The following is a 13,257-nucleotide window of genomic DNA, read 5'->3' on the forward strand; positions in this document are numbered from 1 at the left end:
TTTTGAAAAATCATTTTCGATGGTCCTTAAAAGGGCCGTTTGGGTAATGAATAATTTTAGGAAGAAAATTAATGAATTCACTATGCCACTATGCGTGTTTGTTTTCTCCGCACTTAATGCTGAACGCCGCCGAAAACTGGCCCGCCGCTTGCTGCCGTGGATGCGATTAATGACCGGCTTTGCTTTTGCTGAGAAACGGCGCTCTGTCCTTGATTGCACTACACCTTTCTCGATCGAGGGTGGAAATTTAACCAATTAACTCTTGTGAAATCATTTTCGATGGTCCTGAAAAGAACCGTTTGAATAATGGACGATTTTGATGAATTTACAATGCCACGCAATTCGTGTTGGTTTTCTCCGCGCTCAACGCTAGACGCAATCGAAAACTGGCCCGCCGTTTGCTGCCGTGAATGAGATTCCTGGTGCTATCAGTACGATAGCCGAGTGTCGTCGCTGAGTCGATGTGCCGCTGCCCAGCTCGAGGTGTCACCTCGACGGTGGTCGAAATGGAACTGACGATCAGCTCTCGCATGATCGCATTCCTTCCTGCATCGTAGTTGCCCCCACGATGCGCACCAATCAGAGAGCGTTGGTATACTGAACGAGAAAATTTGTCCGCTACCCATATTTATAGATTTCAGTGATTTCAATGTCTAACTTTAAAACAACTTTTTAACTATTTATCAATGATTTTTAGGTTCACCGAATATTACAAATTGAACGCGGGAGTTTCATCTCTCAAATAACGGGATTTGTTTATCATTTCGTTCAGTGGGAAAGGTACTGTGAGCGTTTAAAATCTTTCACTCAAACGTAACGCTCTTGGTTTCATAAATTTTGAAATGACACCGGGTATAGAAAACAGAGACGTAGTCCTACGTCAAAACGGGAGCAATCCTGAGAAATTCTGAGCAACTCTGTGAAGGAAAATGTACTCTCCAGCACAGTGTCTTGCCCCAAGCATTTGAATTAATTGTTATTTTTGGATTCAGCGTTCAAACCATTAGTTTACAATAGAATGTATCAGTAACATTGAAATGTACCGTTTTTCAATGGTCTGGACGTTTGAAAAAAAAAAAACAGCTTTTGAGTAATTCCGAAACAGTGTGTATCGATGATAACCAAGTCTGGAGCTCGATTTGAAAAGGTCGTATGTGCTTTTGTCGATTCAAAATTCGATCAGTTGGATTCGCTTATTATAGCAAAAACCGTTGAAATTGAACAAAGTTGATACATACAGCAGAATCATCACAAAACAGGTTTTCCGTTCCATCATTAAAAGTCTCCAAAATATCTTCCCTATTGCTACAATAACTAAAATAAACTGATCGAATTTTATATCGACAAATGTACATACGACCTATTCAAATCGAGCTCCAGAAGTTGCGTTGCGTTGCGTTGCGTGGTAACGGAGTAATTCGTAGATTGCATACTGAAAGTTGTCATGTTAAAACTTTAATACTCCTATTCTAATTGCTTATGGAATGCTATTTGGGAAAGAATAGCTATCCAATCAGAGGTTGAAGTAAAAAAGACATGAGAACTTCCATTGCCGGCCACGCCCATCTTCTCCGTTACGAGGATAGGAAAGGATGTGATGATATGACACCTACTTTACAAGAGGTCAGCGACTCACCGACACCCCCATAAGTGTCAAGGAGTTGGATATATGGAATGGGTTGATTGGGGATTCACTATAAGCGAGTGATGCGGCAAGGTTCAGATTGTGTAATTGTATTTGAGTAGATCATGTATATGTGTTGGTGTGAGTGTTTTAGTGTATTTAATCACCATCGTTGGGAGTGACATAGCTAAGAAATTTTGTCACTCCGTGGGCCTTTTTGCTTCAGGGATGGGGCACAGGCATTTGGACCATGTGTCCTGGCTAACAAGCCTAGGCTTAAGCGCCATTGCTCGCTCTCTGAAACGAAAAGAAACACAATTTGGCCTACCTCAACTAACCTACATATAGCGTTATATAATGTATATGCTTCGTTATGAGAATGGGAAGGGATAGTAGGGAATGGATGATATCTATTTATCGAGGGGCCAGCGACTCACCGACGCCATCGTAAATAGAAAGCATTGGGATTTTGGTTTGGGAATGGTCTGGGATTTAGTATAATTGCGTATTTTGTCTGGATTATCATGGTTATAGCAGGTTTTGTTAAGACAGATAATTTTCCTTCCTTAAATGTATGAAATTGTTAATTAAGAAAGATCTCACCAAGTATATGTCTTGCTCCGGCTGATCCATTATTCCCAACAGGAGCCATGAATAGATGTAAATTTCCCGCTGCCCCGCGGTTGCAGCGGCTAGCAAAACGATCGATGACCAGTCTGTGTTACGAACAATCACGAACGCTGCCTATGGCCTGGCTGCACACACGTAATTGTTTTCCGAATTCTCTTCAATAAATCCGAGGGTGTCGTCCGGCCGCAGGAACAGGAGCCACTCACATACAATTTTCAGTCTTCATTCTATTATATCTTTTTGGAGACAGCAATCACGAACCAGAACTTTCACCAACATCACTAGGAGTCATCGGATGTCGTCATTTTACACATTTTGCGACAATCTACACCGTCCTTCCCCGTGCCATTCCCCCATCCTCACACGTCAAAACACAAAATTGACGATAACTTTCGACACTCCTGTTTGTGGAACTGCTAGCAGCATCATCAAAACACACACGACACGACGACCCAAAAAGCTCGCCGGATGGCGTAGCACTAGCACTACCAGCCGTTTTACGCGGAGCCGAGAAAACCACGACAGACGATTTGAAATTTCAACCGGTCGAGCGCGCGGTTTGCTGCGATCTCCCTATTCAAATCGAGCTCCAGAAGTTTCGTTGAAATCAGCTCGGTCGTCGGCGGTAAGAAATTTCGAAGAGTAGTTTCGTGTGCGGAAAAATGTGGAAAATTCACGCTCAACTGCGTAAATTTTCCGCACGGTAGTAAATATAGTGTGGTGCAGTGCTAAATCCTTGGCTACATCATTCAACAGTAGCGGCATTTCAACAGGTTTGTATGTGTTTTGTTTGCACTTTTGCGGAAAGTTGAGTTGGCAGGGCAGGGTTGGTAGCGACCTTTTTTATTTTATAATAAAATCATCTAAACTAGTAGTTTTTTACCTATTTTTAAGATTTTTTAACAATTAAACTAACATTTGAAAAGGGCTTATTTTATTGTTCCAATATTTTAAAAAATATTAAAAGAAAATATTGAATAAAAATGGAAATATAGCAAGAAAAAGTTGCAAGCTTTTGCTTGGATGCTACGAATGGTTTGCTTATTTTAAGACCTCCCCAGAAAGTATGAACGCATAGAGAAAATACTGGCATTCAAAAATTATTTATTGATTATTGACTTTACATACTTGCACAAACGTTCTGTATACAGGACCTGCGATGCGACAGCGCCTTCAATTTTGACATCGACAGTACTTTTTAGTTGGGTTTTGCCCCAGCCAGCGAACATCTAACCATCCAGGCAGCCCATCTCATGAGCCCCAACGAACACCGACTGTACATAAAATTCTAAGGTATATTTGAACCCACGTATCGTTATTAATCACCCCTTCTCATTCCTCAACAGTCACAAGGACGTCAAGCCGGTGCATAAGCAATCAACCCAGAGCATGTTCCGATGAATGCGCACGATCTGGATTGGTTCCTGCGGAGAGAAGAGGGCGAGGGCAAGGTGCACTGCGAAGAGTACGGCCGGATGCTGAATGCCGATCTAAGCAAGATCTGCATGAGGGACAAACAGTATAATGGACTTATTGTAAAAACTCTGATTTTTTCTATTCCTTTAATTTGACTGCAATAGTTTTATCATCAAACTCTTTTGGTGAAATCAAATGTGAAACTGAGTAGAACCGTAGAGCCATTTGGTAGCTTTGTAAGGTCTTTTAATATAGGTTCGCTCTTTAAACCTGGAATACATGCATGCGTTTGAATCAAATTCTACATTGTATGTTGTATTCCACAAGCTGTAGTTCATCAAATGTCAAAGTGCTGCAATAATGGTTAAACACGCTGTAATGTTACATTTGTACCTCATCACCCACTAAATGCAGCTACATTAGTGGACTAATAACACTTAGCGCGCTTCGGCACGGTTCCATCATGCCGCTTATAGTGTTGCCACATATAATGCTTAGTCTGCTAAACCCAGTTATCTGGCTGGTGGGGCATGGGAGCCTAAGTTTCGACCATCAATGCAATCAGACGTTATTTGAACTACAAAATGAGCGATCCAAATATTTGAAGAACTTTTAAAACTATATAGAAGCTTGTGTATAGTCAACATTTAACGAACCTAATCTATGCAATATTTTGCATTTTAACCAGGGTATGAAAAACATATCACGCCGAAAAACAAACGCTTTGTCCTAAGCGGTGTATGTCGGTAACAAAGACGCTCCGCAACAAACGCATGTCAAGCGATGAGAGCAATAAAACAAATATCGCTTGCCGTGCGTGTGCTGATATTTCGGCTTTTCTGCTGAAATTTTCGACCCACATCATCGAATTCATGAGCATTTGGACGAATTAAAACTCTTGCCATCGTCAGAGTCGAGTTTCAGTTGTAAAACAATGCAAAAATCACGATGTGAATAGAACGAGACAAATATTCCTACCGTTTTTGTTGTGAACAAACTCGGGAGCGATTTTGTCATTATCTGCTAACGAATAAACAAAGCGTTGTTGCCGTGCCTTCTTTGTTGCCTATTTTTCGCTTGCGGTGCCACATTCTGCGTACACTGATTTTAACACTTCGAACGATCTTCAAGTATAGGTTCAAGTTGTAATATATCGAGTATTTTTAAGTGCTACAATGAAGGTTAAGCACGCTGTAATGTTACTTTTGTACCTCATCACCCACTAAATGCAACTACATTAGTGGTCTAATAACACTTAGTGCGCTTCGGCACGGTTCCATCATGCCGCTTATAGTGTTGCCACATATAATGCTTAGTCTGCTAAACCCAGTTATCTGGCTGTGGGGCATGGGAGCCAACGCTTCAACCATCAATGCAATTAAACATTACTCGATTTACTACATGAGTGATCCAAATATTTGATAATTGTTCGATCTGTTTTTGAAATGTAGCTTAAAATATTAAAGCTTCTAGTCCAAATGCATAATAATAGTTCAATTCCGCTTCATTCAGGATTTGCTCAAGCAGTTTATATTTTTTGTTAAGTTAAACTTAGAGGCTTCCTTAGAGGTTGAAGTTAGAATTTTCTGTTTCACAATAGAAAACAATTTCCTTGACAATTTCCAAACCATTCGATTTAATGTAAAAATAGTGCGAAACAGTTTGTTCTGTATCACAATAGACAACAATTTCAAAACAATTGAATCTAACGTGGAGCCAGTAATAAAGTCACTGCTCAAAGCAACACGTTTACCGTACATTTCACTGTTTAGAACAATTTAAAAACATAAGAATCTTCTGTATTACGATAGAAAACAATTCCCACACCATTGAATCAATTGTGGAACCAGGAGTGAAATCACTACTCAGAACAATACGTTTACCGTTCGATTCACTGTTTGAAACAATTCGAAAACATAAGAATCTTCTGTATCATAATAGAAAACAATACCCAAACAATTGAATTCAATGTACAAACAGTACAAACAGTATGTTCGGCTTCACAATAGAAAACAATTTCAATACAATTGAATCAAATGTGGAACCAGAAATAAAATTACTACCCAAAACAATACGTTTACTGAGCATTTCATTGTTTGAAACAATTCGAAAACATAAGAATCTTCTGTATCACATTAGAAAACCATGCCCAAACCATTGAATCTAATGTAAAATCAAAGTTTAAAACAGTATGTTTTCGGCTTAACTGTTCAAAACAATACAAATACATAAAAATCTTCTGTATATTTGATACCACGTATCGGTATTACTAACATTTTATTTACATTAGAATCTTATGTTTTGCGAAAAAATATGTATGGAAAAAAGTCCTTTTTTGTATTGTTACGATACTTAACAACCTATACAATTCAATGTGAAATCCTCATTCACATTTGATTCTATTGTTAGAAACATTTGATTCTATTGTTTTTCTATTGTTATTTTAACATTGAATTCTATTGTGAGAGCATGGTTTTCAATGGTACTGTCACATTAGAATCCTATGTTTTTCTATTGTATTTTTTATCCGGGAACTCACTTTTGGGTACTTTCATTTTTCCGTGTAGAGCTTGCTGACGTTTATTCACCTCTCTCTTTCAAGCTTGCAGGCGGGATAGAATTTGTTTTCATCGGAAAACCTTTCCTGATGACAACAAATCCTATTCCGTCTGCATGTTTGAAAGAGAAAGGTGAATAAACGTCAGCAAGCTCTATTGCTCGACAGCATCATCGTCATGACGCGACAATCATCATCAATAGCAACAATCATCAGATTTCGTGTCTTTAGCATACAGTGTCTTTAGTATTTCCGATAGAAATCTTTTGAGCGTGTTTGCAGACAGTACTAGAAGGGCATTGATGATTATGATGATTGTGTCCAGTTGTATGCGTGCGCTTACTTTGCTATTGATGACCACGCGATTTATGCCGAGCAGATGAATGAAAGGAAAGGAAACAGTTGAGGAGAAAGAGGAAAAGTGACAGCTTGAATGTTGGGTCGTGCAAGCTGAATGATGGAGAAAAGTGTGTGTGTGTGTATATATAGAGATAAGTGACATTTCAACACACGAACACTAGCTTGAATTTTTCCATACACAAAAATGCACGCCAGTTCAAAGGCTATTCAGATTGCATATGAAAATATTACCCAATTGATTTGGGTAAAACGGCTAAATAATGATAAAACTAACAATCGGGGTAAGAGTGCATATATTTTCCCCCAAGTTTCACAACTACATCTACAAAAGAGACACGCATACATTTGAACGTGATTACCACTATTGAACGGAGAGAAAGAGGGTGATATGTTGTAGAGGTGTCGGTTAGCATGAGGACAGTGTGTATGAGCAAAACAGCGATAGATTTTGGATTGCTTTTGGAAGATACGCGTATGATTCTTCCCTCATTCTGTTGGCGATGTTTCTGACGGACGGACGCGCGTTGCTAAGTAAATTTTCGATTTCGTAAAATGGACGCGTGTTTAGAATTTGAAAAAAATGAAGTATACTACAGTCGGCAAAACCATAAGTAGGAAAACCGCTATTATTGAGTTGCCTCAATAGCGTATCTGCTACGAGATTCCACAAAAGTGGTGATAAGACTCCCCCTTGGGGGCATCCACAAACACTCAATTTCCTAATCGCCGCTTGACGCAATGTCGAGAAGAGATGTCGGTTTTTGAGCATTTGGTGAATCCAATTGGAAATCATTAGAGATATACCATGACCCCGTGCGGCTTCCAATATGGCATCGAAAGGCACGCTGTCGAAGGCACCCTCGATATCTAAGAAAACACCCAAGCAGGATTACTTTTCAGCGAATGTCTTCTCGATGTCGTAAACAACTTTGTGAGTCACAGTGGACTTTCCAGATTGGTAAACATGTTGGTTCACATGAAGAGGCACATTGGGCAGATGAACATCACGGATGTGATGATCGACAATGCGGTCTAAGCATTTCAGAAGAAAAGAGGTAAAACTGATAGGTCTGAAGCTCTTTGCTTCTTCATACGACGCACGACCCACTTTCGGAATAAACTTTACAGTAATATCCCGCCAGAATTTGGGAATATACCCTGTAGCAAAACTGCAGACAAGTAGTTGTTTCAAAACATGTTTGAAATGATCAAATCCCTTCTGAAGCAAAAAAGGATAAATCCCATCTGTCCCAGGAGATTTGAAAAGAGCAAAGCTATTAAGTGCCCATTAAATCGATTTGAAAGTTATGATACTCCGAGCTGAAGCTAAAGAATCATAACTGCAGGAAAAGACATCAGGTTCATCCGAAGATGTAATATCCACACATCCGGGGAAGTGTGTACTGAATAAACATTCCAAAATTTCCTCATCAGAGGAAGTGAAATCACCATTTGGCAAACGAAGTTAGATTTTGCAAGGATTTTGTTCAACCGACTGGCCTCACTCAGACTGGAAACATTTGTACAAAGGTTTTTCCAGCCGTATCGTTCCGCAGACCGAAGAGCTTTCTGGTAGGCCTTGCGAGCCGATCTGAAAGCCTCCGATCCTGTAGAACGTCGTCTGTTCCTACTTTTTCTACATTGTTGCTGAGTTTCGCCAGATCAGAGTTCCACCAAGGGGTTCTTCTTCATTGGCGTAGCTAGGGGGGGTTCCAGGGGTGCCTGGCACCCCCTAGAACAAATTTGGCACCCCCTAGAATTTTTCCTTGATAGTCACCTAAAATTTAAGACTTACACAATAATTCTAATATTTTTCTAATGAAATGTGTCATGTCAAAAAAACTTAAGCACACCCGGAATTACTTATATGCCTGTTGTACGTTTTGGATATTGGTGAGAACAATCAACAGACTTCTCCATGGATTCCTCCAGAAATATCTCTATCTATTCATACACTGAAAAAAAGGACATAGTAATTCTGACTGTATCGAGGGTGAAATTAAAACATCTTTACTACTTGATTTTTGTAGACCATATTTTTTTCTTGAATCTACCATGTGCAGGGTTCAATTTACTATGTCGATTTTTGTTTACATTTCATAGTATTCTTGAACCGCATTTCAAAGTTGATTTTACTATGGGCATGATAAACAGCATGGTTCGTTTAACCATGGCCATATGTTTCTAATTACAATGTGTATGGTATTAGCGGCAGTATCTTTCTTGCTTTATTTACATTCCGAAAATCGCTGAAAAATAAATTTAACTATAGTTTTATTGCTTTTCGATTATGATTACAAAATAAACATAAGGCTTATTTAATTTTAAGAATAGTATCCCAACAGCGGCTGAAACGGAGTGATTTGCCGACTTTAATGTTGTTTCTGCAGGATGTCCAGTTGGAATTTCATGACGTTGTCCGGAAGCTAGAGCGAAATTGCTTTTGCATGGACAAATGTTGGCCTGGCAGGGGATTCTTTCCGGGTACCGTGAGCGGGTCCAGGATGTTCCTAGCATTCAATGGATATTCCTGAAATTGCTGGAGCTGGCGAGAGCATTGTTTGTGGGTCAGCAATGTGCACTTCGATTAGATCGACTTCCAGAATGGCAGAGAGAGAATCGTTTGAGCTGGCGTGTAAGGGTATACTGTCCATGCCGGAGTTATCTATCATGGAAGCTGTTTACTACTGTAGAAGAAACCTTGTTTGTTGCATCACAAGTGCTGTTCACGATCAAAAGGAACCGCTGCAGCCGCAAATGTGGTTTTTTGGTTGAGTATGTTTCGTTGAGGTTCCCGATAAGACATTCCGAAGGGATTCCATAAATCTCGACGCTCCTCGTCGATGCAAATATCCTTCCATGTTCCTCCAGTTTCAAGAGTGGCTGCCGAGTCCACAGTTCCCGCACGTAGATGTTTTTGTGGAGGAAGGTCAGTCAGTGGCCTGTTATTTAAAATAGAACAAATTCTTGCTGTAACAAAACATTATCGATATTCTTCGTTGTTTTGCCAATTAGAAAAGGGCTTTTCTAAGCATTTACATTTTTACTCCTACTGACCAAGGCTCCAATTGGGTTTTTAAATTTTGGAAAATGTTTTGATTTTTTGATTTTATACGAAAGAGCACCTTTTTCTGAGCCACTATGATTTTTTTCAGATTTTTTAAACTTTATTTTGGTACCTAAAATCAATTTCAAAGAAATTTTTGAAAATCACCTTTTGACAGCTGAGCAACTGCTTGACAGCTCCGCCCAGTACAAAATGCGACGAGGGGTTATTCGACAAATCGCTCCCATACAAACTTCGAACTGATTTTTAAATAGGTTCCCGGGCACCAAAATTCATGAAAATTTGGATTTCGGCTCAGTTTGGCATGCAGATTCAGAATATGGAATTATCTCAACACCGCTAAAGAAGCCAATTGTCTTCCTCACCTGTCTTCTATGCGGAAGCCACTGTCACAAGGAATCCACTGCCAGATGCTCTTCCGGTTTTACCCATCAGCAACTTATGCAATGTACTATTATGTACTAGAAATTTTTAGATTGTACCGGCGTTTGAGCAATAAACGGATCGTGATCGATTGTGATGAATAGACGCCCCTAATATTTATCTGCGCACAATTTACGTGAACACTGATTTGGTGCTCCTGAAGTAATAAATGTTTAAGACCAAATATTATTAATTAATATTTTTCTGCACATTAGGTTATTTTGAAGCCTACTACAAAACAGTTTGGGAGAACTATGAGTATAGTCAAATGAAATGACAAGAAATTATTTAATCTGACTATGCTAAGTTGTGATGATTACTATTCTGGAAAATCATAGTAATCTCTACTATAATTTGACATATTTGAAGATAGTTTTTACTATTTTGGACATGGTAGTAATAAACATGAGTGCATTGTTGCGTGTACCATACATTCGTTTTCAGTACATGGTAAAATTGATTGAAACATGGTTACGGTAACTCAAATCGTGTTTATGTCAACTGAATTTCGGCATAGTAAAAATAAACACATCCTAATGGTTCAAATTACTATAATATTTTTTTCAGTGTACAGTGATTTCTCTAAACTTCCTGTATCGCAGTGCTGGGAAATGTCACGAAGCTCATACTGCGGAGTACAAACTATGCAAATCACAGCTACCCATGGTGATAACTGCAAAACTATTCGCTACTGTAGTGTAGTTTGTTGAAATTCATTGGTAACCATTTGTTGCTACGGTAGCTCGCTACTGTAGGTCACAACGGTGGTTAGTTATTCTTTTACAACACAAGAGCAAAGTACTTCAGTTCTCTTCAATTTTTTGAGTGGCAAGGAAGACAGTGCATACTCCGGATCTAATGGAAGATATTGAAGATTCCCCAACTTGTAGTATGAAGATACAAGCTACGAAAAGAAAGGGACCATCTTTTGTATCGATGGTGAAAAACTTCATATTGGAAGCAGACGGAAAATTCAAATGCAAAATTGAAGAATTTGGAAGATGTGCGTATTCCCAGGAGAACTACGATGCTGGAAATTTCGTTCGGCATTTTCGGAACATGCACCACGACGTCGCTCAAAGATTGGGATTTTCCGGAGGAACTCCAGCCAAGAAAAAAAGATCGTCTGAGAAGCTAACCATTTTCTTCGATCGGCAAAAATTTTACGAAGCGTGCGTGAAGCTCGTTACAAAACACAATTTGCCTTTATGTTGTTTTGATTGGGAAGCTCTCCGACTTATTCTGGATCCACTGGCTGAAGCTCTTAATACAACGATAAATCGAAAGAATATGAAAAATCATCTCCAACGGATTTCTGGCTCAATTATTGAAGGTATCAAGCAAGAAATATCCGAAAGACTGATATCGATCAAGATCGACTCGGCTTCAAGATTTGGAAGACATATCCTGTGCATCAATGCCCAATATGAACTCAATCACGAAGTGATGACGCGCACACTATGTAAGATGTTACATTCCAATTCTTTAACATTTTTATACCAAACTGAATTTATAATTTGAAATGATTTTAGGTATGATTGAAGTAAAAGAAAGTCAGACAGCTAAGTTCTTGAAAATCCAAATTCTGGAAGTTCTGAAGCGATTCAACATATCGCTTGATCAGATATTCTCGATCACTTCGGATAACGGGGCCAATATGATAGCAGCAGCAAAGAAGTTGCAGGAACAATTTTCAACCGCAGTTGCTTCGGACGACTGGGCAAATGAAGAAGACGTGATTGATAACACGGAAGAAATAATGGACGCTTTGAGTGTGGAGTTAAGTGATCATTTCAACATTGTTCGTTGTGCATCTCACACTCTTCAGCTTGCACTGAATGACGTTGTGTCAAATTCAGATGCAAATATCAAAATTGTGACGGAGTTCTCAAAAAGCAACCCGGGAGCTACTTGACAGCTGCCGAACAACGTCAGCGTACCTAAAAATTTTGGTCCGGGTGGTACTGTCAGATTCAAAGCGGCAAGCGCTACTTTTGAAAAGGACGAAAACCGACAATAACAAACCGCACAAAAAATATTAAAACATTAAATTGAAACCTTAATTTGTTATTTCCGATTTTTTTGTGGTAGATAAATGCAAATTAAGTGCGGCATGATGAATTTGTTTACTAGAAGCGAACATTATATCTATAGAACGGGTAAAGGCAAAATAGTCGACTTTCATAAAATTAATAAGAAACTCATGTTTTCTTCTAGTGCGGTTATTAAGCACCAGCAAGTAATAAATTAGGTTACTTATGCTAACATTTAACAGTTAAATATCTGGCGGCAAAGCCAAAATGGAAATTAAAAATAATCTTTTGCAGATGTTTTTTTTCGAGTTTGATCCTCGGTTTGGTCTAGTATGCTCTCTCTCTTCTTGGCGTAACGTCCTCATTGGGACAAAGCCTGCTTCTCAGCCTAGTGTTCTAAGAGCACTTCCACAGTTATTAACTGAGAGCTTCCTCTGCCAATGACCATTTTGCATGCGTATATCGTGTGGCAGGCACGAAGATACTCTATGCCCAAGGAAGTCAAGGAAATTTCCTTTACGAAAAGATCCTGGACCGACTGGGAATCGAACCCGTCACCCTCAGCATGGTCATGCTGAATACCCGTGCGTTTACCGCCTCGGCTATATGGGCCCTCGGCCCTCTGGTCTACAGGGTGCGGCAGGAAAAAATGCGAAAAGTTCAAGGCACTATTACACGCTAAATATGGGATATACATGACTATTTTTTCATGACAGTGTATCAGTCAATGTCTATATTCTAGCACTGAAAAATAAAAATGAACATATTTGATGTTTAACATGTGATAATGTAGGGCTAATAAGCGGATATCAATAAACTGCGCGCCCAATGGTCATTAAACAAAATGACTATAACAGTAACAAAATTAGCTCAAATTCGATGAAAAACCAGACCACACTGATCTAGAGCCATGTAGTTTCACATACCAGATGAAATAAGTACATATATTTGATGATATTGTAGAGAAAATCAAAAATTTTGTTTTATAAGATGCGAAATTTAGCGACCTGTGCGATTTTCTGCGGTTTGAAAATTCTGGTTGTCTTCATCTTCAGGCGCCGCCCTGTAAAGGTTAGTGACCAAAATGGGAAATTTTTTAATTAACTTTTCAGAAAATTAGCCTATTATAGATCATGGAACGTTGAAA

The 13,257-nt window shown here is 39.1% G+C and overlaps 1 protein-coding gene across 1 annotated transcript; it reads left to right on the forward strand.

Moving 5' to 3' along the window:
• Positions 1-10,682: 10,682 nt before the first annotated feature.
• Positions 10,683-11,992, forward strand: LOC115265845 (uncharacterized). The gene is made up of 2 exons (XM_062860806.1): positions 10,683-11,539; positions 11,610-11,992. Exons 1-2 carry the CDS (start codon positions 10,936-10,938, stop codon positions 11,990-11,992), a joined length of 987 nt encoding a protein of 328 aa, XP_062716790.1. The 5' UTR covers positions 10,683-10,935.
• The last annotated feature ends 1,265 nt before the right edge of the window (positions 11,993-13,257 follow it).

The sequence above is a fragment of the Aedes albopictus genome, chromosome 1 (assembly GCF_035046485.1).
Source record: "Aedes albopictus strain Foshan chromosome 1, AalbF5, whole genome shotgun sequence".
NCBI classification, from domain to species: domain Eukaryota; kingdom Metazoa; phylum Arthropoda; class Insecta; order Diptera; family Culicidae; genus Aedes; species Aedes albopictus.

What these genes read in the sequence shown, in the direction of transcription:
- LOC115265845 (XM_062860806.1), top strand. Translation starts at nt 10,936, where the DNA reads ATGGAAGATATTGAAGATTCCCCAACTTGTAGTATGAAGATACAAGCT. An exon ending in AGTGATGACGCGCACACTAT is followed by an intron (nt 11,540 to 11,609) that starts GTAAGATGTTAC and finishes AAATGATTTTAG; the next exon opens with GTATGATTGAAGTAAAAGAA.